This window comes from Calonectris borealis, chromosome 1 (genome assembly GCF_964195595.1).
Source record: "Calonectris borealis chromosome 1, bCalBor7.hap1.2, whole genome shotgun sequence".
NCBI classification, from domain to species: Eukaryota; Metazoa; Chordata; class Aves; order Procellariiformes; family Procellariidae; genus Calonectris; species Calonectris borealis.
In genome coordinates this window covers 98,779,458-98,805,479 of record NC_134312.1, presented here as the reverse complement: position 1 = coordinate 98,805,479, position 26,022 = coordinate 98,779,458, and the positions used below count along the sequence as shown (strand labels likewise).

Sequence of the window (26,022 nt, the reverse complement as noted above, 5' to 3'; positions counted from 1 at the left end):
GCATGTGCTGGAGGCCACCCGGGTTCACCAGGAACTTCGAGCCCAAATAAGCAAGATCACATTTCCCAGGTGCTGAGAGGACACGTGGTTGCTTTAGACTTCAAGAGCCCAACTTCCCACAGTGACACCTACATCGTTAGATGGGGCAGAGCTTGTTCAGGGCTTCAATACAAGCAGATCTGGCAAGTCCAGTCAGACCTCTTAAGCAGAAGTTAATGAAGCAGCCATATATTATAACTTCATGTTTATCTGCAATTTGCAGATTCGTCAAGTCAAGTCAAGAAGATAAATATGGGGTGTTAACGCTAATATCGTATGTGCTGACTGAATCGTTGCAATGAGCTGTGGCTCACCTTACACTGACCTTGCTCGCGGACGTGGATGCTTAAAGCGGCACCGTCAAAGCTATGAAGTCTTGACAGCTGCAGGTAAGCTCTGGGTCTCATCATGCGTTACCCAAACTAACTCAGTTTTTTCAGCAAGAAATATTTGACACCTTTATACTAACTATTCAAAATAGTTAAATAAATAGCTTGATAAGTATCTTACAAGCAAAATACCTTGAAGTCTTCAATTCAATGCTTTTTAAAAAGATCAAAATGTACAGTTGTCATGCTTTATGCAGAGCCTTAGAATGAAGGAGGGAAGGCAATTGTAAAATCTACAGTGCAAAAATAAGACTGAACTTTATTCGTATTTGACCAGAGTTATTCCTGGACCTCATTCTTCCTCACTTCAATGAGGTTTAATTGTCTATTTTGAGAAAATTACAACTCCCCCTCCATACAGCCCTTCCCCCCACATAAAAATGATCATTTTTCCAGGGCAAGAGATTAAGGCGATACCAGTCACATCTGGGAAAATGTCAAGAAGCAGCTATTTTTGCTCACCCATGCATTTAGACTTCTATGAATAGCTTCACAAAGTAATTTCATCACATCTCAAAAAAAATTTGTATGAATAGGACTTCACTAAATACTACAGTGCTTTTGTATGAAGTGTTATTAAAAGTTACTTATGGTAAAGTAAAAAGCAGTGGATCTCTTTACCTCTTTTAGACTATTGGGACTGACAGGAAATCCCTTTCCTCCGGAAAGCGTGGAATATTTCTTTTCCAGATTACAGAGATTCTCTTTTTCCTGTTAAAACCCAGACATTTTATATTAAATACCAACAGCCATGTAGTGAAAATAAATGCTAGCTGTTTTCTTAAGTGTGTAAAGAAACACGCTGGGATAGAAGGCTAGAAACTGCACAGCAGAGATTCAGCTTCATCCACTTACAGCAGAACTGAACAAAAAACGGAGGTACAGAATGAAAAGCTAGCGGAAGATTTTATTTAATAACCACAGCCAAACCAAAAGGTTTTTCCTTCAGCATTTTGAAAATGCTTAATGAACTAAAAATGATTTCTCTCATGATTAAAAGCAAAACATAAAGTGGATGCGAAGGGTCCATGCCAGCTTCTAGTTAAGCAGATGTTAGCTGATCTAAGTAGCTCATCTTGTGGCCTAGTATGGGCTTTTACAAGTCAAAAATCTGAGCTGTCTGAGCACACTTCCAGCAGCCACACAGGAAGCACAGGCTTCTACCAGGTGCCTCTGGTTGTGTCCCTGGAAGGGGGACACCTCTAAAACCCTCTCGATTAGCAAATGCCCCTAGTGTTTTCTCTTAGGAAATCTGCTGATTAATGACAGAAGATTGCTTTTTTTTTTTTTAAAGGTTAATGGATACAAAAGATGTCTATCATGTTAATACCTTGTTGCTAGCTTCTGCACAACTGATGCTTTTCTCGTGCTCTATGTTCTTTTATTCTATGAAATGCTCCTTTATTACACGCTAAAAATATTTGAAAGACAATAAGTACTTACCCTTTGCAGCATCATTATTAAGTTGTTTTTCTCTTTTACAAAATGATCTTGTTCTCTTTGTGCTTGTTGGACAATATGATTGGCTTGTTTTTTGAGAGCAGATATCTTTTCCTAATATAAAAAGAAAAGAATCACAATTTACATGTTTTATTTTCAAAGCACAAGACAACCTGCAGCAAGGATCCTATTCATGAGAGTTCACTCATTCATATGAAGCAGTAGAAAAAAAAGTTTCTATGAGACAGCTCACTGCTCTGAAGGAGATAATTAAATAAGATTTAGGCAGTAAAGAGACAATTTCTTCAAGAGACAAAACAAAAGAACAATTGCAATATTCTTTGATAATATGGTGACTAGCTTCCACATACTGAACAGAACTAGCTTAGAGATGCAACTTCTGGTCTCTGAAAAACCGCCATTTAATTGGTTGAGACAGGACTTTTACAACTTATTTTAAAAATTATTTTCTTAATTTGGTGTTCTCTTATTACTATTTTAACAAAATCATTTAAAATCAATACCTATCATAAGAATAAAATAACTGTAGTTTTGTCCAGAGTGTATGAATCTCCTTTCTTAATGAAGAAAAAACCAACACTTTGGTACTTCTTGTAGCAAATTTAAGGGTTTAATTTTGTATGCAAATATACAAACAGGGCATGGAATTTTACTGATTTATTTCCTTTTGGAGAAGTTCATGATTTGATATGTGTGGGATGTTAGTGGGCCACCACCTTTGCTCTCCTGCAAAAGCTTTTTCAAAGAGGGAAGTTTTGCATTATTTCTTACAGACAGACAGGTTGTAGATCCATTTCATCTCCTTTATGCTCAACAACAAAGAACAAAGGAATGGAATGTTAGTGCTTTTACCTTTCTACTGACAATGCTACGCTGATATTCTGCCACTTCACGCAGGAGCTGTTGTGTCAGATTTTCTTTCTCTTCATCTAACCTGCTTTCATGTTCAAGCTGCTGAAATTCCAGGTCTTCGAAGTGTTTGCTTTCTATGTCCAACAGATCAGCATCCTTAAGCAAAAAACAAACAAACAAACAAAAGTAATCATGCTTACACCAGAGTCGATATACTTACAAACACAAAAATCACAGTCTAAAATGGTATTTATGTATCTCATACAACATGTGCAAACAGGCGCTCAACACTTTTAATGACCTACTCTCATAATGAGAGAGCAAATAGGGCTAATCATTATTTTGATGTTGCTTTCTCCATCACTCCTACTGTCCCCCCGGCTGAGGAAGACGAAGCACCTGCATGGTGAGGGAGCTGTTTTGCAGGGTTCAGAGCAAGCTGGAGCCTCTTAAGCAGTGAGCGCTGCTTAAGAGCTGCCCTGGCTGGGCAGATCACTCTGCCGAAGCCTAGCTGTGACACCACCGAAGCCTGAACCCATTCGGTGAGGCTGTCACATGCCAAACTGGGAGAGCGTCTGCTTACCAACCAAAAAGGACAGAAAGTATCATCCCAGTAACACTGGAGAACTGCACACTGAATTATCTAACTGTGGGAACACACACTGAAATGAAGGAGTCTGGACTGCAGTTAGAATTTCTCCAGGTCTAGCCCAAGTACCAGCACTGTTTTAATAACAGACGTACAGTCAGATAAGATGAAAGGTATGCGGAGCTGTGTGCCATCAGCGCACTGCCATCACCTCAGCAGCGATGTCCAACCATGCCAGTTGCTCAGCCAGAGGCTGCTCGTGGACCACCGAATTGGAGCTGACAACTGCTCCCTGTGCAAACACACAATTAAGGACTCTAGTCGACGAATCAACCCTAGCCAGTGAGTGCATTACTTCAGAAAGGGCATCAGCCCGCTTTTATGCATTCCCCTGGACCAGCGCCAGGTTTTGTCAGGAAAAGAGGTTGAATGCTGCAGAAAAGACTCAAGAAATAAGAACACACCTGCTTCCACTTAGGGGTGACGAGATGAAACTTAAAGTGCTTTTCAGCACAAAAACTGAACGTTAATCTTTCTCCTGCAACATCTGTGTATTATAACACGAAACCCTACTTACAAGTTCCAGGCTGCTGAAAAAAAAGGGATTTTAAATAATCACAGTATTATTAAATGCTAAAGCTCTCGAAAATAGGCACATTATACATAACCTGTTACATAAGAAAACATATATACTGTAAGCAATTTATCATTTTAGAGAAATGAAAACTTAGTCCTTTTCTTATTTCGACCTAAAAGTTAGTGACTGAGATAGGCAGATAGGCCTCTCTAAAGGCATTCAGAACCAGCTTCCAGTGTACCAGGGAAAGACACGGGATGCAGAAGCTGAACAATCCAAGTTACTATATGAAATACCAACTTCTTCCCATTATTCTTCAATGATGTGCCTTTCACTTGTAGGAGATAGTGAAGAGATCAAAAGCAAAGATGTGGGCTAAAAATTACAAGAAAGTGGTTACCTACAATACAGAAATGCTTCACTCAAACCAGTCAGCCATCTTCAGCATTCAAAACAAACAGAAGGGCTTTGTCTGGGCCATGAAAGTCAACAAATTCAGCCTATTTCATACCACATTAATTGCTACTGAGGCAGAAGAACAGACTTCAGAGAAGGCAACCGATAGCCAGAAAGGCAACTGTAGCCAGCTGAGCTCTCAAAATGCTATCTTTTTGTGAGATGCGCTATGGAACAAGAATTTCACCACATTCCGTACCACCGTGTCCACTGGGGAAAAATAAACGTACCTAATTCGAAACCAAGTCCATTTTCAACTTAGACACCCTCCAAAGGGTAAGTGGCACTACCTTAGCTCTACCAGTGGTTGCAAGTGCCTTGCAGCGAGACCGCCAGCCAGGCAGACCCACCGGGACCGAGACCCCGGGCAGCCTGCGGCAGCAGGGCACAGCGCCAGGGGCACGAGGTCTGGCTCCGAGATGTGTCCACAGAGTCCTCGCCATAACCTTCACAAGGATCCTACTCAGCAGCGTAGGATTTGTAGGAGGATAATTGATGTCGCTGTAGGTAATGGCTTCCTGAACCAAGTAGCAAGTATACTCCCTCCCTTTTATTAAAACAATTGACATCAAAATATTGTAACTTATAGTCTATTAACAAACAACAGACACAATGTTTCCGTATTGGATTTCCAAACCATACATTTCTCTGGCATCTCCACTTCTGTAATGGCACTGGAGAAAATTTGATGGGAGAGAACCTGGCCCTTACTTCAGGATGTGGTGGGAGGTCCATAGGCCCACACAACATCTGCAAAAATTAGGAGAATTTTATCTGAAGAGTAAGGCATTTCCTAGCACTGGACAGTGTCTTTTCAGGTCTCTGCAGGAATCCAGGCATCTATTCTCATTCTCCTTTTATGCATATCTCTATAAACCCAGGCACATGAGAACAAACAAGCTTTGGTGCTTTCATACTGACAGTGAAGGAAGCAGCGTGCTAATTAACTTTAAATAAGCCATCAGGAAGAGCAGTGCTTTCCCTCAGTGCCTTCCACAAGCCCACAGGTTTCACCAGTCTCTGATGAAGCGTCCTCCCTGCCCAGCAGGGAGAGCGTATATTCATTACGGACAGCGGGGAGCACACAGAGCGTGCCAGCTGCCCGCTGCCAACCCCAGCCCAAACTCCAGAGCCACCCTGCAGCCAGCCGCTACAGCGAAATTGGCTGCCCGCTCCCCCGGGCACAGGTTACGAAGTGGGCACAGGTTACGAAGTTACTGAAGTCCCAGAGATGAAGCAATAAGGGAATTCATCGCCTTCACACCTACCGCGTTGGCAGTAAAGTAGCACGACATAACCTGCTGCCAACTCAGGTATTTAATCCTGGGCTCGGCTGATTTGGGAGGGGAAGAAAAGATTTTCTATATCTTGGGTACGGTACTTACAGTAATTTCATAACTGCTCTCACACTTGATATCCATTTGAGAGATACTGTGCACTAATTCAGTGATAACTTCTACTGCTTTGACCACAGCAGCCACAGCTAACTTGCACTACAATTGGCCTGGAATAATGCAATAGGACCAACTCTACATTTAACTGCACCCCCCCATTTCCAGTTTCGTCCCACTTTCAAATCCAAAATCGTTATTAAGCCAACTGGAAAGGAAAAAAAAAAATTTAACCAAACAGATTTCTAAAAGCCTCTTGGTGGTCAATAGTGAAAAAGGATTTATTACCATCCCACAGCAACAAGACTGCAACTTCTCATGAATTTATACTTTCAAGTACGTGACTGCACAGGAACGGCTTCCTTGCCTTTTAATATGTATGAGAGATTACATAATACTGATTTTTTTTTTTTTTTTTTTTAAGGTGACTTACAAAAAACCTTAAGCGTCTCAAAAACAGCAAACTTCTCCGTTACTACAGAAGAATTTAACGTTGTTATTTCCAAAGCTAGACTTTTAAACTTTTTGCTCCTTGAAAAAATAAAACAGAATTCTGCAAATAAACCAAAATCTAAAGAATATTTCCTATAAAGCAAAAAAGCCCCTTTTTGGTAACTGCTATTACAGATCTTATTCCTGATATAAACACTCAAGCCAGGGGAAAAAAACCAAAAAACAAACAAAAAACCACCACAGACAAAAAACAAACAAAAAAACCCTCACCACAACCTAGTTTGACTTTCAGATGGCCTCTTGATCTTGCCGTACTGATGCTTTGAAAATTATTTCTCCCCCCACTAAAGCTAGCTATACGTGTTGTAGAACCCACTTACCATTAATGAATACTAAAGTCCTTCCACAGAAAATAACTGTACCTTCACAGACAATATTGTAGCTTTTTCGGTTACAAATAATACAAGATAAAATCAAGTTGCAATTAGACTTTATGCAAAGGTCATTATACCAATGTGCAACTGTTGAAAATGTAGGAAAAAATAAAGCTATTTTAATAAGTGGTACAATCTTCAAAATGAATTTTTCAAAGCACAGTTCAGGCTAACAGCTAAGTTATAAACTGAAAAAAAGAAGTTATCCATGGCTTACTGAGACAGCCATTTACAAAGGAGGAGTGCACAACAGGATCAAACAATAGCGGCAGGAAAGTGCTGCTAAAATGGCTGATCCCACTGACCAAAGTTCAATTCCTGTCTTTGCTCACACAGGTAAAGAGCAATGCTCCACCATCCATCTAAACATCACAACAGCTTCCACACCACCCAGCAGGCCTAAGGTGCTAATTACAGGCAAGTAGCCCAACGCTTTAAAAATCATTCAACACAAAATGACTTCTAATCCGCCCATTTGCTCTCTACTCGTTTGCCACCATACACATTATCTATTACAAGCATTCCACAAAAAAACATAACTCTCGTTACTATTAACAAGTATAAGTTGCAAATACGTTCAGACACTTTGTTGGATACTTGAAACAGAATACGTTACACTTATCTCTAAAAAAAAAAAAAAAAAAAAATCAACAGAAAAAACTTTGTGCAATCTTGAAGCTTGCTACTGACCCTCTTCAGCTGCTGCTGTAATTGTTCCCTCATGGACTCAGGGCAATTATCAAGCTGCGTCTTCTGCTCGGAGTAAAGCTCCTGAAGCCTCTCTAGTTTTTCCCTCTCAGCATCAAGTTTTAATTTTTCCTGAAGCATGAACCAGAAAATAAACACAATTACCTTCAAACCCAAGCAGTTGTTAGTGATTATGACAGTGTGTGGCACAACCTTAACGAACAGTTGAATCTCATAGGTCAAAGACAGAAACCTCTTGTTAGTTGAAATGCAATGGTGGGATGCAAAATGATCAAAACAAAACATTAATCATTTTAGTGCGGTGATTAATCCTCTCCCTCGTCACTGTGTTTTGTACCCATGCCTGGATGATGCCATTAAAGCCCACTGCCCAAACACTTCTCTCACCTAATGGGGGGAAAAAAAAAAAAGAGGAAATGGTAGCCATGTTAGTGAGGTAACTGATGAAGGACAGAGAAGAGAGTAGCTTTTAGAAAGCAAAATGGATGGAAAATGACTGTAGTGTGGCAGTGAGGAGAAAATGGATCTTCCCAGGAGAATGAATTACATGCCTATGTGCCTCTGTACAGATAAGTACATTAGCAAGCAGTGGAAAAAAAGAACTAGACAGAGCTTTATAAAGAAGTAACTCGGCCAGGAAATCCTGTTGCAGCAGAAACACCAAGTGATTTAGCAAATTAATTCATTTGCTTCAGGGTACAGGAACTGTAACCTGTTCTCAGGGATCAAAGGGGACTGCTCAACCTCCCCGGCCTCCTCCAACTAGTGCAGCTTTCCACTCGAGCAGCAGCACTCGACACACTGCTACTCACCCTCAAAAGCCTTTAACCTTTAAACCTTTGTAATAAAATACTACATGATTTACTGTGCAGCACTGCTCTGAAGACTGGCTGTAGATCACTTATAACCACCTTGCAGACTATTATTTATCTATGGACCAAAGTTTGAGAATGAATAAATTGGAGTGTGAAGAATTTTTTCAATGCCTTTTACTTGTATCTACACTGGCCAACATAGCAGATGCGTTTTCTTCAACCGAGCAGTTAATAACTGGAAAAAACCAATATGCCTGATATGCCAGGCATAAATAATCAAGTGAGTCGCTGAAGCCCAGTGCTCTGCTACCTTCTAGAGTCACACTGGTATAGTTGCCTTTTCCTACTTCTTGTTCTATAGTTATACATCTCCTCTCAGATGGTCTCTAACTCTCCTTAATACTCAAAAATTAACAGTATCAGCCCCAAAAGTTCAGCTTCTTTTGGATGCTCCAAGAACATCTAAATTCTGTCATGGCATCCACTCCTTCGTCCTCTTTCCAGTCCCAACTATTATTTAATTTTAAAATAAAATGCATGGCTCAGCAGGTGCTGTACGATCAGACACTCTGCAGCACCCTGACGGTACATGCCATAGAGAAGAAACTTCTTTTAGTATATGGTCATTGTATGGCAAGTATACTTGCCATTTCAAACTGTGGGATGGTCTTTCCCCAAAACCTTCTCTTTGTTCTCAAACCCTCACACATGGTAGAGGTGCAATAACAAACATGTATTAGCTGCCTGCTTTCTTTATGGTTTTATCTCTAAACCCGAGTGGGATCAAGGGGCGGGGATTTCATTTTCCCAGTATTTAAAAACAACAAGAGGAAGCATTCTCATTCAGCCCAATGTCAGCCAAATTCCCAGCTCTGTTATTTTCATTTACACGTGCAGCTTCTCAGCTCATACAATCAGATGAACAAAATGCTGAACACAAAACATTATTTTATTTTCTTTAGCTTGTAAAAATGAGCAACTGAGCCAGCATATTCAATTACCTGGACTTCCTGTACTAGCCTCTGTCTTACAACAACAGCAGCAGGGCTCAGAAATACGGAGGATGTAGCACATGCAAGCTGCACAATGAGGGAGAATCATAGAATCATTTAGGTTGGAAAAGACCTTTAAGATCATCGAGTCCAACTGTAAGCCTAACACTGCCAAGCCCCACTAAACTACATCCTTAAGTGCCACATCTACATGTCTTTTAAAGACCTCCAGGGATGGTGACTCCACCACTTCCCTGGGCAGCCTGTTCCAGTGCTTGACAACCCTTTTGGTGAAGAAATTTTTCCTAATATCCAATCTAAACCTCCCCTGGCGAAACTTGAGGCCATTTCCTCTCGTCCTATCACTTGTTACTTGGGAGAAGAGACCAACACCCACCTCGCTACAACCTCCTTCCAGGTAGTTGTAGAGATTGGTAAGGTCTCCCCTCAGCCTCCTCTTCTCCAGACTAAACAGTCCCGGTTCCCTCAGCCACTCCTCATATGACCTCTTCTCCAGACCCTTCACCAGCTTTGTGGCCCTTCCTTGGACACGCTCCAGCACCTCAATGTCTGTCTTGCAGTGAGAAGCATGCAACTCTTGAGAGGTTACCTCTAGCCCTCTGTCCCCAAGGAACCCTGTTTGCAGAGTCATCCTTACTTCCAACACGGAAGGAAATCTATGAATAAACTGGTAGTTCCCCTCCTCACAAACCTTGCTGTCCATTTAACATTCAACCTATGGTCTGCCACATTGTTTCTGACTTTCCTTTTCTGCCCACCTAGCAATCTAAGGCAGCAAGGACTTCTCTGACATTAGCTGCAGTATCATGCCCCTCAAGCTATTAATAGCTCTCTAAAGGTCAACGCACTGCAACAAGTACGCTCGTTCATTAACAAGCAAGTAGAACCTCAAATGTGAGGAGACATCATCAGCAAGTATAAAACTCCCCGAGAATCCTACCAGAGATACTGTTACTTCCCTCAAGAAATTAGAAATGTATTCCTTTGAGATTGAAAGTGATACTCCTCTGTTCTATTTATAGCATAGGAAGTGCTAACATCCCACCAAACTGGCTCCCTTCAAAATGAGCAGTCTTAACAGGAAATATCACTTTCAGCAATGAGAGGCATTATATGTTTTGCAGCTGTGGAGTTAAGTTCGCTGACATCTCTGACTGTGCATTGGTAAAGTCGATTTAATTCACAAAAGTAATTTGATAAATAAATAAATCATCAGAGTTTTTTCATACAGTCTCTTCTATAAATGGATCAAGGCTAGTTCTTTCAGAAGGGAAAAGATTAATAACTTTGCGAGCTAAGTGCAAGATGCAGCCGAGGCAGGCCTGCGGCTGGCTCCGCGAGCTGTTTGCTCAAGAGAGCCAGCGGCAGAGCTGTGAACAGAATCCATGTGCTCCAGCTGCTCATCCTCGTCTTAACCGCATGAGCTTGTACTTGTTAAACATTTCTCTGCAGACAACTGCTTCTCAGCCCCAGCGTTGACTCCGGGGTCATATTAACTGTAGTGTGGCTGAATTCTTAACATCCTGTTTCCAGAGAAAAAAAGTACACTCAGTAAAGCATATCATCTGGTCTTAGCCTACCGCACAACTTGCCCTGTGCTCTGCCTCTAGGTACGTGTTAAATGAACTTAGGGTCAGCCAGGACACAGAGCAGGACTGACTGGGTTTTTGGTGATGCTGGGGCATAGCTTGGATCAGTTTTGGAGGATATCTGAATATCGCGAAGGCTGGCAGTACAAAGAATTGACGTGTGACTGTCCCGCAAAAGCACAGACACAGGATGACAGCAGAACACCCACGGTATGAACACAGACCATGAGTGATCAACACGGGTCAGTTACAAAAGGAAATCAACCTTTAGATCTGGTAGAATTGATTTTAGGGCAAAGAGAGAAAAAAAAAAGAATATATATCCAACACATCTCATAGATGATGAGGACACAGAGGCGATAAAAGGACAGTATTAAAGACAATCATAGCCTCTAGAAGAATGGGAACAACAGAAAGAACGAGAGAAATCAATTGCTTCAGTGTTATATCCTGTGGTTAAGGATGCCCTATGCCTGATCAATACTGCTACTTAAAACCCCAGCAGGTCCCCACACCCCTTCTGCAGAGAAGTCATCCTACTTTTCAATTTGTCATTCATCACATTCTGCTACTGCAGGCAGGCAGGCTAAAATTGTAGAGCGGCATATGTATGTGCCTTCTGAACCAACCTTCCTGCATAAACTGGTAGACTCTGCAGAAATGAGTCAGAGTGAACGTGGATGAAACAGAGAAAGCTTCTCAAAAATCCAGATAAAAATTGGAAAAAAAACAAAGTAAGAAACCTATCGTTTCTACCAGGTCACTGTGAAATGGATTGTATGGCTAGGTGAATGGGGCTCACTCTACAACCTTCCAACCCCACTCCACTCCCTCCCCCCCCCCCAAAAAAAAAAAACAACAACAAAAAACCCAAGTGCATGTGTTATTTTCAGAAAGAAAGAGAAACTGTAGAGAAACCTACAAGCCATAAGTGAAGAAAAAAAAATACTGAATGCCCTGCCATCCAACATGTTCTTATACTTTAAATTTTCCAGTCTGAAGTACCCCAGGATGTTCCTCAGTCTAACTCACCTGCCACTCATCACGTTTTAAGGTAGCAACATCTCATTACCCACAGCAAGCTCCAGACATGCACACTCTGTCTCTCTGTATGGAATCGGCTAGTCTCATAGGTTTCTCAGAAGCAAGGAGAAGCACATGCTGTTCTTTGTTCTGAAAAGCTTCTCCATCTCATCTTCATGCTTTCCCCTCTAGCCAAACTTTATTCTTTTACACTGCCCTTCTCCAAAATAATCTACTGCAAAAGCTAGAAGTGGAGGAGAAAGAGCAGGCTACAGAAATGATTCCTTTTTCCTTGGAAATGGTGTGATGCTACAGAGTTTGTCCATTCAGTAAAGCATTTTGGAGAATAAGTGGAAGAGCAAGAAAATTTGACTTTAACATTTGACTTTCACTGATGAAATTGGCCTAACCCTTGCCATGAATTTGTAAGAAAATAGTCTAGTCCCTAACAGAAAGCAGGCTAGGGAATGTTATCTGCTCTTCAGTGCTTCCTCGCTGAAAGGGGCAAATGGTACACATGGGGAAAGGGTTAAACCTGAGGTCTACCAACTCTTCCAGCACTCTTGCAAATTGAAAGCATTTCTAATGCTATGGCTGATACAAATCAGACTGCATACAACTCTGATTTAAAAAATACTGTTGAAATGAAACAGATCCTCCTGTGCACAAACTGTACATGCTCCTCTTTTATATTTTTCAGACTACTCTTTCCTGCATTGCTTGATCTCTTTAGGACAGAAGCATAAAACTTGTCACGGTTTAGCTATTTGTCACTAAATCCCTGTGGGTTTCATAAAAGAAGCCATTGGGGGGGAGGGGGGAGTATGTCAGGGATATGAAAAGGAGCATAGTATGATAGAAGAAGGTATTTCACAATAGTTCTTTTTACTGTATGAGTGGTAACTAATTTATTATATAATAACAGACTGTATACAGTGATGGCATCTGTATGAGACATCTCAATGGTTTTGTTTCACATGCATGTATAAAACTAATGCTAAAAAGCATTTTAAATCAGAGTAAGCAATCCCTCTGCTGTAAGTAAAAAAAAAAAAAATCACAATAGTTGCACACATTAACTTGCTCCTAAGACAACTCAAGTTTTTTGGAATTTCTAAGCTCACTCTCTGACCATTGCAATGTGTTGTCCTAGTGAAGAGATGGGGAGGCAAAAGAAAACCCCTAATTCTACAGCACTGTTTCTTCATGAATGTAAAAGAAGAGGAAATAATTATCCAAACCAGAAAAAAAAAAATTTCAAGTGAGAAAATCAAAATTCTGTATCATCTTCAACATCTAGATGACAGTAAGAGAATTTCCCTTAGTGGTACAATCCATTCCGCTATTTCCCTCATGACTGTTTTAAAAGAAAACTTGAGAATTCAAATTTTTTTCCTTGAGTCTTCATATCATCTTTTTCCTCATTAGTGTTCTCTCTACAGGATATCCTTATGTGGATATATCCAGTGGATGCAGGTATTCCTCAAAATACTTAATCTTGTATATCATGTCTTAAGGAGGTTAATAATGTTATAGACATGAAAACTCATCCATTTAAAACACTTGCTTAAATCTTGCTGAACTGGAATCTGACCAGAAAAGATTCATCAGGATAAAAAACAACAGCAGGAATTTTGAATCCAGAAGAGAAAGGATTGAGGAGAGACCACTGTATATTTAACTTTGATTACTGGTGGCTCATCAGACAGCTGCTCTTTCCTTGACTCAATTCTTCCAAGTCTTTGCAATACTAATTCAGCAAAGAGGCCGAGCTTCAAACGTTTTGGCATGTCTGGGATATTCTGTTAATGACTGAAAAATATTTCCACAAAAGCATGCGGACAAAATTAAATGTATTCCAAAAAAAGATGAGTTATCCGCTGCCAGCTGCTCCTGATTTCTGCTCTTGAAGAGGGACAGGAAACCCGGGTTGATAAGAGTCCCAGAGTACGTATTTCCACCATGACCTAAGGCAAAGGTCCTCCAGAAGGAAAGGAATAACCTCCCTCTCTTAAAAGGCAGTCTAAACTTTTGCATAAATAATTGTTTTGAAACTCTCTGCCAAACCTCCCATTTAGCTATGATTACCTCCCACAGCACTTCTGCTGAATTCATTACTCATTCTCAGTTATTCCTGTTTATTCACGCTTGCTGAACTATTCTTTCTTTCCCCAGCTATGTTGTTACTTTCAACCTCATGCTTTAACATGGAGACATGAGGCACGGCAAATCATTAAGCATCTTTCTCCACACATGCTGGACTGCGTGTTTTAAAACTAGACAGACTAAGGAAGCACTGTATGAAAAGAAAGTACTTTGCAAACCTGGATTACATCCAATCAGGTAAATACAATTTTCTCCAGCTTCCTTATAGACGAACATCAATCCTGAACTAAGTCTCGTGAGTGAAGAGTCATTGGGAGGAAGCCATAATCGTAAATAGCACCGTGGACCTGAGGTGCTATTCCACTGGAAACAATAGCATCATTATTGTACGCCCACGGTACAGTAACATGAATGACTGCCGCGGTAATTACAGGAAGCGGGCGGGTGGCAGGGCAAAGGGAGATGGCTCACCTGCTTGCTTGTTCCTGGGTACTGCCCGGCTCAGCTCTCTCCAGAGCAGGCTGCGCTCAAAGTAATTTTGTCAATATCTGTAGCAAAGCTCTCTCCTGGAGAGCTTCATCTGTCAAATTGTGTTACTAGTGACTTATCAGGGCTGTCCCTGCATAACTGGAATTTGCAATTAATAGCTTAAATGCTGCTATTCAAATACATAGTTGGTCATCTTTTCCTGTGGATAAAACCAAATATGCAGGGCATGGTAGTTAAAAAAAAAGAAAGAAAGAAAGAAAGAGACGATTGTAAGCTGTGCACAAGAAGCACAACCATGGAGGCAAAGCTAGACCTTCTTCCATACACTAGTACGATTTCCAGCATAGCTGAAAGCACAGGCCATGCCAAGCAACATTCCCATTCCCCAGCTCTGGAAGTAGCTGCCCCAGCCAGGACAACTGAGTCCTGTCAGCACTTGTACCTGGCAGAGACGCACCACAGCCAGAACTATGCCGAGTCCTGCAGCGGTGCTGAAAGGCTCTCTCATCCTCTTTTCAAAACGGCAACAGCTTATAGCTCTTATTTCCAAAACCTAAGAAGTAAATCAACACTAATTGCTTCGTTTCTTACAGCGTGTGTGGTGGCATACTCACAAAAGCAAGGGAAACACTTTCAACCCACCCCAGGGTGTGCGCTACATTATCTTCCCCACCGATTCATTCCTTCTTCCTCACCATTAGTCCCGCCATGTGTTCAGGTAGGGCTGAGCACAGGCCTCGAACGAGATCAGAATGCAGCGTACCATATAACATACAAACCCACTTGCAAAATCTGTTCCTGATTTACAAGCAAGGTGCTGGCACACAGAGACATTTTACCACAGCAAAGAGCATGCTGGCACAGCCCAAAACTGAACTCACAACTCTCCTGCCTTCAAGTATGTTTTCCAGTCGATTCTCTTGCCTTGCAAGGGCTAGAAACTGTGGCTTTAAAACTGTGCAAATGTTGGCAAAACTTTGTGTCCTCATCTAAATAAATTGTGCACAGGGCATTTAAAAAAAAAAATCAAATAATTGGGTAGAAAGTAGTACAAGAGCTTCCACCTACAGTCTATTTCAAGTACATAACATGGCCCAATAATTAGGTTGTAGTATATGATCTCTCTTTTTAAGAATTTCACAAGTTTTTCAAACAGGTGCACGGGTAAGGATGAAACACAACCAGGCAGGGGTTTCCTGTCAAACAGGTGCCGAGATCAGTGGCAAATTCCGGGAGACGCTCAAGTCGCCCCTGAGACAAGTGCCATCATGTTCGGCACTAACGCCCCACCATCATTTTGTGCGTGAAATTAACCCTCCCTCTCACCTCAAGACAACACCATGTATTCAGATGTCTCTCCCTTACCCGACAGAAATGTAACCGCTGTCTGAGCGACAGGACCTGACAGCTTCTTGCCGGGAAGCACCACCAAAACCAAAGAGCACCAGTATTATTAGGGGTGAAATATTCAGGCAACTAGAAGAAACTGTGACCGCTCTGTGGACGCTGGGACACTTGTTCTTCCAAGAAACAACACAAAAAGTATCATCAACAGGGTGGCAACTATTGGCCAAAACCTGAGCCTTAATTCTGTTGAGGAGGTCATAAGTTTCGAATTATTTCAGCAAAAAGGACCACCTACCCTTTCCACCTGAGCACCTGAGCACCCCTTTTCTGGGGGGGGTTAATCCTGTACTCCTACAGAGCCAAGATGTTGCCTATCTTGCATCAGATCTGCAGGGCTGCAACCTTAAACTTACAGACTCCCAAATTAAGCTTTAAAAAATGCTGTTGCTTCAAGTCAGGCAGAACTGTTATTTGTTGACATGATCAGTGCCATCTGTTTTGCTGGCTGACACTACTTTCTCCAGAACACTTCAGCTGTCACTTTATATTCTGCCTGTTCGCAGAAGCTTGTCTCCCATTTCTTTTTTAAACTTTCACTTTTATGCAATGCTTTCAGACACCTTCCAGAACAAAACCTGCGGGCTCTCTTAGAGTTTATTTCTACAAAGATAATTTCAGCATTAACTGAGCCATGGCTTTAAGTCTAGAGCACACACTCACAGCTGGTTTTTTTATTTTGTTGGTTTTTAAAAAAAAAAAAAGGAACACGAAAGAAAAGAAAACTCAAATATTGTAACTGATCTGACTAGTGGCAAGCCTCATACTGAAAAAAATGTTTTGAGTAAACTTGACTTTTAAATAACAAAAGTGCTTTTTCTAGGCTGCTTTCCATGTTTCAGTTCAACTGAAAATTTAAACTAGACCTGGCGTTTTAATTTTCTGACTGCCACACACTAATGTTCCATCATATGATCGCAAGGAAATTTAAACAACCTACAGGTTTTAGAATAATTTCCATTAGTCTCATTGAACTTCGAGGCTACCAGAGAACAAATATAAAAGGCAAAAGATCTCTTGAATTTCTGGATATGTTATTCGTTACCACCTAGCAACCAAAACTTCTAGCAGCGTCCTTTCAGAGGGTATCCGCTTGCACCACCCTATCTGCTGTTACCAACTTTAAACTCATCTTTATACTAAAAAGCAAGTATGAAACACGTTCCATGGACAACTTAAAACGTGACCACAGGCAACACCGAAAGCTGAAGGATCGCTGAGGGGTACACGAGAACAAGGAAAAGTGCAGGCAGGAAAGTCCACGAAAGTTCCAGCCTAAACTGGACGTGCGCTGTCGCTCCACAGGGCAGAGAGGTGGGAGCACCATTCTCCTTCTCAGACACAGGCTTGATGAGTGCAGCCGCAAAACAGTGTTCAGGCTAAAGACAGGGTAGGCAGAAATTAAAGACAAAAAGCTCAGAATAAAACAATGCAAGCTGTAAGGTGTGAATTAAATGGGAACTGTGAAAGAGCTAAAAATGTGCAGCTTGTCTAAGCAAAAGCAAATAATGCAGAAGACTTCCAGATATTTCTGGAAAGCATGAAAAAAGAGGGGGAGAGACCAGCTAGAGTATTTCCACAAGTGACAGGTTTAAATTATGAGGTAGAGGATGAAATTTAAAAAGGAAACATTACTGGCTGAAAGCCCTGGAAAAGCTTCCTGACCTTGAGATATTATTGGCTGTGGGACATCCCCCGTGGAGAAGGGAACTGCCGCCTGGAGAGGCCAGCGGAGAGCCAGCTGGAGGGAACCAGTGCTCCCTGGTTGGAGGGGGACAGCTTCATCTTGCAGGCCCCTTCCATTTCTGTACTTAAAACCTTATTATAGTGCTATCCTGTTTTGCAAATATATGCTTATATATATATTTGCTGCGTATTTGAGAGCAATTAAGTATCTGACTGTATAGGAGAACTAGTTAATTCCTTGGACTTAATCACAGAGAGAATGTTCTACAGTACTAAAATTGTCAGTCAGTCAGCAAACAAAATAAACCAACGTAATTGCTTTAAAATTACATACTTGACAGATGTCTTATATATCATTCTATGTAACAATAGATAAAGCCATCTTCTGAAACTGCAGCCTTCTTTTATTCTGTTCCTTTGCTGAGAAAGGATTCTTTTTTTTTGTTTGTTTTGTTAATTCAAAATATATAACCTACAATGGAAGGTAGTGGAACAGTTCAATTAATACTGTTCTTTTAAACAACAGATAACCCAAGTCCAAGCCCCATGTGGATTTTTTATTAATCAAAAAAATCTTCACAGGAGGTCAGGTCTTTTTACTTAAGCGTACTATATTTTGCTTGTCAAGCATACCTTGGGAAACACGACTGTTAGAGGGAGATGATGGTGAGACAACTATTTTTTTCTTCCATATTTATCAAATACATTTACTTATAGACAGTACTTCATAAAATAACCTCCATCAATATGTTAATCATATAAATGTATTTTGAAGATCAAGGGTAACAGAGCACACAGCTAGCTAAGATAACTCAATTACCTTTGTCTTTTCACCAATAACATTTCTCTCCAGCTCAGCTATTTTTCTGTTTAGATGATCCAATATTTCCTTCTCTTTCAGCAGCTCTGTTGTTTCAGATTTCTGTTCCCCATCCAAAAGGGCACATTCCATATCCAACTAGGAATACAAAACATTTTTCAGAAGCAGTCCAGATTAAGAAGAAATCTTGAAACACATAATTTTCTGGGGGAAAGGGAGTGAGTTGGTGATTATTCACAACAGAGAAACATTTTAAAAAGAGGGGGAAAAAAAAGTTTTACTCCCACAAAAGAAAGTTAAAAAAAGAGATGACAAATCTGAGAAGAAGTAAAACTGCAACATAAAATACTGCAAAATAAAGTCCAAACCAAATTTAGTTTGAAGATACTCGTTTCCAAAACTTTTTCTTTTCTAACACTTCTCCTCTGTGCTTCCTCCTATTGTGGTACTGTACCGACTCTCTGTGCCCAGGCTCCGCAGGAAACCCTTCTGGAACAGCTGTTTCTTTCCTGTCGCTGATAATTGGAGCAAGCACAACCCAAATGCCTGGCCAGCTTAGTCTGCAACTGTGAGATTCCAGAAGTCAAGAGGGTGCCAACATACCCTTGCCGCCGTAAAGCCAAGGAAGTTTAAAAGGAAGTTGTCTCACTTCCTTTCTCTTTAAACGGTCACAGGAGATATACCATAAAACTCCCAAGTGACACAAGGTATGCAGATCAATTGAGTGACCATTCAACAAGCAAGATTGTTCTAATTCCGCTTAGGAGTATAATGGTTTCAGCTAGGAAAGGCTAATCTGAGCATTACATCCATCTCCCAGCTGGGGAAAAATAACCTTCATAGTAGGAGACTGCCAGGTCCGTGATTCTGGTGAAAAAGTACAGAATATGAAGGCTACATACATCCATGAGTTCCCCATGTACTTGCTGAACCCATCAGACTTATGCTAGGTAGACATACCTAACAAGCCAGACATTTAAAACCAAAACATATTTCATACCTCTCTTGAGGATTCATCCATCTGGTCATTTAAATCTTTGATCTTCTGCTCAAGTTCTTCCAAGTTATTTAGTATTACTATGCGCTCCTCCTCCAGTCGACCAAGCTCCTGCCCTCTTTGCTCATCACTTGTGCATTCTGGTATCTGCAGTTGCACGTTACAAGAGGTTCATTAGAAAAAGAGTTAAGACACTGTCTTTCCTTCCCCCTTTCATATTGTGTTCATTTTAGACAAGTACGGTACTTCTGATTTTGAACCCATTACATATTTCATAACTACTATATTGGTATTTCTATATTTAGAAGGTGTACAAGAGAAACAAACATGATACTTTACTTCCAGGCATTGGAAGTAAATACTATACTTAACAGTAAATACTATTCATGCTACAGGAATTATTAAAACCTAATCTTTGAGAATACTTTACATGCTGTGCTATTTGGGTTGTAAAAATCCAGTTTTTCCCTTATAAAAATAACACAAATAGATGAAGATGCTTTTTATGTAAATATCAGCTGTTCATATAATAAAAGCCAGGAGGTAGGATAGGACATTTTTGTAACCAGCCATTAAGATGGGCAGCTTCTGTAAAATAAGGACAAAAGTTGGTTCTGTCTCCCCAGTGAGCACTGAGGAAGTAGTACCCTTAACATTGCTCTTTTCATTGCCATTTACTTACTAGATAACTGTGCCAAGAATTAAACAACGTGATTAAGAAAATACCTGTGATCTTATACCAGCAAAGGCTAGATCAAAGAGTATTGAGTTTCAAATGTATTCTTCACGTTCATCTGACCCCAGGGGCTTGCGATCCAATTACGCCGGTAAGGCTGCTCGCTCATTGTCCCCAGTCAGAATTAGGAGTGGGCTGCGCGCGGGGCTTCGCGTCAACCACGGGACCACACAGCCTTGCTCAAAAGAGGCTCAGCTCGGCTACTGAATGGCTATTCTGAGAGCAGGCATTTTATCCTGGACAAATCTCACCTTGATATTTTAAAACAATGAGCAGCGTTTCATTAACACAGTTGCTTGTTATTGCTTTTCTCGGGGCTTAGCAGAACACCCTTTACAAAGAATGAATGAATGGTATTCCTTGATTAGCATTAGTAATCCTAGCAGGAAAGCCTCTTTTTGTCCGGTATCCTGTCCGGATAATGCTGACATAACATCTTCGATTTCAACTTCCTAATAAGGATTTAAAATAGGATCTCTGACTTGCATGAAGAAAGCAACAAATGGGGAAGAAATGCAAGACCACGGTAACTTGTAAGTGAAATGCCTTACTACCTTTTCAACACGGAAAGACCAAGTAAAGCCAAAATAGCATGTTTCTGTTCAACATAATTTCACACCGAAAGACTCGGCAGACAGATTCCCAGAGAGACACTCCTTTATAAGATAAAACGTTTTTCTATCACACCTCTCTCTCCTTCTACACATACGCACTTCTATTGACTATAAAGATGTATGTTAAGCAGAGGTTAAATACAATTCATGTTAGGCATATAACCGTGCTGAAGCTCATACAGTGTGTAAATAACAGTAAAAAGGAGAGAGACAAAGTATTTTGAAGGTGTGAATTTGTTAAACAGAAACCTGCTTTTATGGCTTTGCTTGGTCTTATTACGCTCCACATTCTAACTCTCGAATACAGTTGTTGAACACACTGCCTGTCACCAGGATTTGTGGCACTGCTGGTCTGGCACACCAGAGCCCAGGCACTGACCCAAGACGACGAAAGGTCCCTGCCCCAGCCCGCAGGAGGCTGCTGCTGCCCTAGCCGAAGGAAATTGTCAGGAATGCTGTTAGCTCGGTTTTTAAAGGACAATTTCCCTTCAGTAACGGAGCAGCAGTGTGAAGTACACAGGAAAGGGGCTGCAGCTTATCAAACGCAGGAGCTGGGTTAGAGCGGCAGGAGGCTGGCTGCTGCCGCGCGCCCCTTGAGCGGCAACAGCCGATTTGACAAGTGGCTGGGGTCCAACCCCGGGAAAGGAGACAGGACAGTAGATTTGGCTCAGGCAACTCCTCTTCACCTCCCGTGCGACTGTTCTGGTTTGCCCACAGGAAAACATCCTCCTCTTACAGGAGACAGGAGCCTCAGGCTGGGAGAAGACGGCAGAGCTTCCCTTCCCTCCTACATCCCAGCACAGTGCGAAGCAGGATTCCTGAAACCTTCCTTATTTAAGTAGCTATAAGTGTTCAAGAACATCCTTCTCCCTCAGAAAAATCTTAAAACTCTTCCTGAACTGTACATCCCTCTGGAAAAAAAACCTTCCAGTACCAATAGCTTCCATAGAAAATGAAATAATCATTCGCTGGCTACTAAGCTGTATGAGCTCTAAGATTAATTCTCACACCTAAGCCATCCTAACTGTGGCCCTGCCAGGGCAGCCGACTCCTAGAGGAGATTGAGCAGCCGAACCCAGATTGTACTCTTTCAGCATTACCTTTGGTGTGATGCTTAGGTAGGACGATTCGGTGGCATCCTTCAGGAAGCCGGGAGCAGCAGAAGGTGGAGGCTTCGCGCTTTCGTTGAAGTGCTCGTCAGCTCTCAACCCTCTAGAGGAGTGGAAAGCAGCAGTGCTGCGGCTGTGGCTGCTCAGCTCCGAGAAGTCCGAGTCACTTGCAGATGATTTCAAGTGGCTCCTGAACCGCGTTTCCAGATTCATCTGGGAGTCCTCGAACACCGAATCCTCGTCGGAGAGCTGAAGTTTTTCGAGTTCTTTGTTAATTTTTTGAACATCGGCAACTGTTGTAGCTGCAGCGGGGGTGCTGTCAGATTTGGAGTATTCTGCACACAGATTGAGGATTGTCTCCAGCCGCTGTCGTTCCTAGTTTAAAAAAAAGATAATAGCACTAAGCATCACATGTGAGCTAAAGTAAAGATGAGGTTAAAAAAAGTTTGCTGGTTATTTTTTATGTTTTTTTAGAGTGAAGGATTAAAGTCCTCCAGTTCCATGTATGTCTCTAGCACTTAGAGATAATAAACAGATATACATAAATAAATTACAGTGCAAGATGAAGAATCAAAGTTAACATGGAAGAAGAACTTAAAAAATTAAAAGTACATTTCACAGAAATTAATAGCTACTTAAATAAGATGTCCTGACATTATCTTTCCAATGTAGAAAATTTTAATATTAATATTGTTTATTCAGGTTGTTGTAACCACACCCCATTTGTGTGTACACATGTCCAGTGAGCTGACTGTATAAATCACTAATTGTTCCACTTTACACTTACGCTGTACTCCTGCCAAGCTGCAAAACGTTGCACAGATTTTCCATGAACTCACTCATTCCTGACCTTTTTGGATTTTCTGTTTTGTTAACTTTGATTCCCTTCTTTGGGAGAGAATTAGTCCACATTTTGAAACACACAGTTTTAGGAGCATTAACAGAAAAATGAGGCATCACATCTAACATACAACAGATGTCAAATGCACAGAAGTGGGGGAAGTCTTTATTTACCAGTTAACTCAAATACCATATGGATTCATAACAACATTTCAAACTTGAGAAGCTGAATAGCTGTGCCAGTTTGACCTCACGTGCTTCAAGTTGCTATAAACATTTAATTCCTGAAAGATTTCTAAATCTCTATGATACTTCATGAAAAGTATCAGAAAGCTATACTTGTCTTATTTTACTATATTAAGAAGTGATGCTTTTATGTAATTTCATGTTTCTTTTGCTAAAGAAGAAAAAATTAAAAATTGCTTACCATAAGCCTACTGAAAATTCTGCCGGAAAAAAGACCACTGTGAGAGTTCCGTGCTTGCCATTAATACCTGCACTAATGATCCCATTTCCGATTTCTAAGAAACCCTTCTTATTTTTAGTCATATTTTAAAAGAAAGCCAAAAAACCCCCAAATCCTCAGTCCCCCCCCCCCGCCAGGAACCACTGCAGAAGTATTCGCTTTCCAAGCTCTACCTGGCATAACATTTGCAAACAGAACTTGCAAAGCAGCTATTTCTGACAGTCCTAACACTCTCTGTGCCCAACAGCGAGTGATAGCAAGAATCAAGCAAAGCAGTTCGGGCCGTGCATTGCCTGCTCTTTCCCTGCAGCAAGCCCTTGGAGTTTTATGAAAATTTAACACAATTTACAAGCACCCAGCTTTTTATACAGCTACCAAGAGATTACCCACGTGTATGCATACATGTTCACATCACCCCGCATCACCCGCAGTTAAGAGCTGCATTTCTTAGCTGGAGAACCCATCTGAACCCAACCGTTTCCAAGAACTACCCAACCGAGAGAGCGCCGCAAGACAGAAATTTTGCCTTCAGGTAGCTTATTCCTAGGTTCCCACTGCAGCTTTCCTCTGAAGCCTCCTGTAACGGCACCGGCAGAGATGAGCCGCTGAAATAACGGAGCCCTGGGCAGCTGCGGAGCAGCAATTGCTAGCTTGTATTTTCCACGAAATGGGTCCAGAGGATTCTGCAGGCATCCTTCAACCCCAAATGATCGACATAATTATAACTCCCCAAAGCCTTGTTCCCTCCGGGCAACCACTGCCAGACCCTAAGCCTCTTCCTTACCCCTCCAACGCCGCTATCCTCCCTCTTACTAAGTCTTTTGGCCACGCAACCCAATTCCTAAAGCGCTGTGCAAGTGCTGGCTGGGATCACCGGTAATTATGCAGCTCTCCCTGTTGTGACAGCTCCGGGCCTGGCCCTTTCCTACAACCGTCGTAATGGGTATAGATGGGAAACACGGCATCAGGACATGAAGTCCCATCCTCCCCTGCAACAACAGGGATATCAGGTTTCCCCGTGCCAAGCCTCCATCCCTTCAATAATAATAGGAAATGGCAAATTTCAAAGCGCATCCTAGCTTAAGTGCTCAGGTAAGGGGCTCTCTCTGCAAACCTGCCCTTTGCTGAGCAGTCGGGGAAAAAAAAGGGATTCTTTTTTCCCCCAAGTCTCAGACACTTAGGAAAGCTTAAAAATTGCAGGAAAATCTCAGCTAGTCTTCAAAAAATTCCTGATGAACTTTCGGACACATTACAGAAATACCGATATCTCTCACTTCTATTTTGACATGTGCCGAGAGGCTTACGGACAGGAAGCTCTGTGGTTATTTTATACGCTCTATTCTCATCATTTCATCTCGGCCAACTCATTCCAGGTCCAGCACACCTACATTTAACTGTTTCCAGCATAAATTTCTGAGTCAAGCAGCGAGCTAGGAAAGCACCCCTGCAATGAAAAGTGCAAAAGCGGTAGCACATGGAAAATCCAGTCAATAATTTTGCAAGAAATACCACACAAGTAATTTGTGACGCTGAACACAGCGGAGGGAAAAAAAGGTATGTCAAAAGAAGGAAATTGGTTTAAAATTGGCTCTGGCGGGAGGGAGGGGTGCTGAATCAAGCTTTGTAAGCCTTTCAGTGTATTTCCCCATAAAATGTCCTTTCTAACAGACTAAAACATCTCCATAGCAGGATGTCTTACCTGCTATGAAAAGGGGTACACAGGTCTTGTGCACTTTCTGCCTGAGCAGTTTCACCACTCCTGACTTGCTACACACCACCTATGGATGGCTGCAAATTTAGGTGCTGAAGGAGAAGGATGGGATAAGGGGATAATAACCCTCCTCTGTTATTGATTAACAATGACATTAAGAGACATCCCTGGCACACTGTAAAGAAAAACATTCCAAAATAGGAGAGATAAATACCTCCCACGTTTTTAACAGCAACCATGTCAGTGATTCCTGGATTTGTTCATCCTCTGCATGTCACATATATGAATTTTACAAATGCGTAGAGGTGATGCTATATGGAGATATCAAGGCAAGACTTGGTTAATCAGCTGTGGAAAGCAGAAAGCTTTTTAGGTAAGTGCCATTAGCAACTGGATAACTCCAGATTTCATTAAAAATACATGTGCAGTCTATCCTTTGTGACCGACGCTAACAAGAATTATGCTTAGTCCGTGCGGCCGGGGCTCCCTTTCCCTGAAGAAGAGGCTGTTGCTCTTTCCAGCTACCAAAGAACAGCACTTTTCCACGGTTGCGCTTTAAAAACCTCACGGGCAGGCAAACAACCAGCTTCACAGCAAAAGCTTGGAGCAGCAGCTAGTCAAAAAGGATGGGGGGGAAAGAGGCAAAGGGAAAGAGAGCAGCAGAAACTCCCCAAACTTTCTTTCTTACAAATACATTCAGTACCCCACGGACAAGAGGCAGGAGAAAAGTTTCTCTTTTTCCTTCCTGCATTTCTAAGGAGCTGGTGATTTCACATCTGTCAGAAACCAAAAAGCTTATTTCAAAGCCAGACTTTAACTGGGTCTGAGAACAGCTCGCCAACTGTTAGAATCATAGAATAGTTTGGGTTGGAAGGGACCTTTAAAGGTCATCTAGTCCAGCCCCACTGCAGTAGGCAGAGACATCTTCCACTAGATCAGGTTGCTCAGAGCCCCGTCCAACCTGACCTTGAATGTTTCCAGGGATGGGGCATCTACCACCTCTCTGGGCAACCCGCTCCAGTGGTTCACCACCCCCATTGTAAAAAATTTCTTCCTTATATCTGGTCTAAATCTACCCTCTTTTAGTTTAAAATCATTCCCCCTTGTCCTGTCGCAACAGGCCCTGCTAAAAAGTTTGCTGCCGTCTTTCTCAAAAGCCCCCCTTTAAGTATTGAAAGGCCGCAATAAGGTCTCCCTGGAGCCTTCTGTTCCCCAGGCTGAATAACCCCAGCTCTCTCAGCCTTTCTTCACAGGA

General features: G+C 41.6%; 1 protein-coding gene across 2 annotated transcripts in view; it reads right to left on the bottom strand.

The window, feature by feature from the left end:
* Window positions 1-26,022, bottom strand: part of PHLDB2 (pleckstrin homology like domain family B member 2) — a 71,187-nt gene that overhangs the window by 25,199 nt on the left and 19,966 nt on the right. Inside the window, exons 4-10 of one of the 2 annotated variants that reach the window (XM_075169059.1) lie at window positions 21,742-22,125; window positions 19,295-19,438; window positions 18,295-18,432; window positions 7,332-7,460; window positions 2,742-2,897; window positions 1,872-1,982; window positions 1,050-1,139 (exon numbers count right to left, since the gene is read on the bottom strand). In XM_075169059.1, the coding sequence (XP_075025160.1) occupies window positions 1,050-1,139; window positions 1,872-1,982; window positions 2,742-2,897; window positions 7,332-7,460; window positions 18,295-18,432; window positions 19,295-19,438; window positions 21,742-22,125 (1,152 nt within the window). The remainder of the gene's footprint in view (window positions 1-1,049; window positions 1,140-1,871; window positions 1,983-2,741; window positions 2,898-7,331; window positions 7,461-18,294; window positions 18,433-19,294; window positions 19,439-21,741; window positions 22,126-26,022) is intronic. The other variant, XM_075169067.1, reaches the window with a different exon arrangement.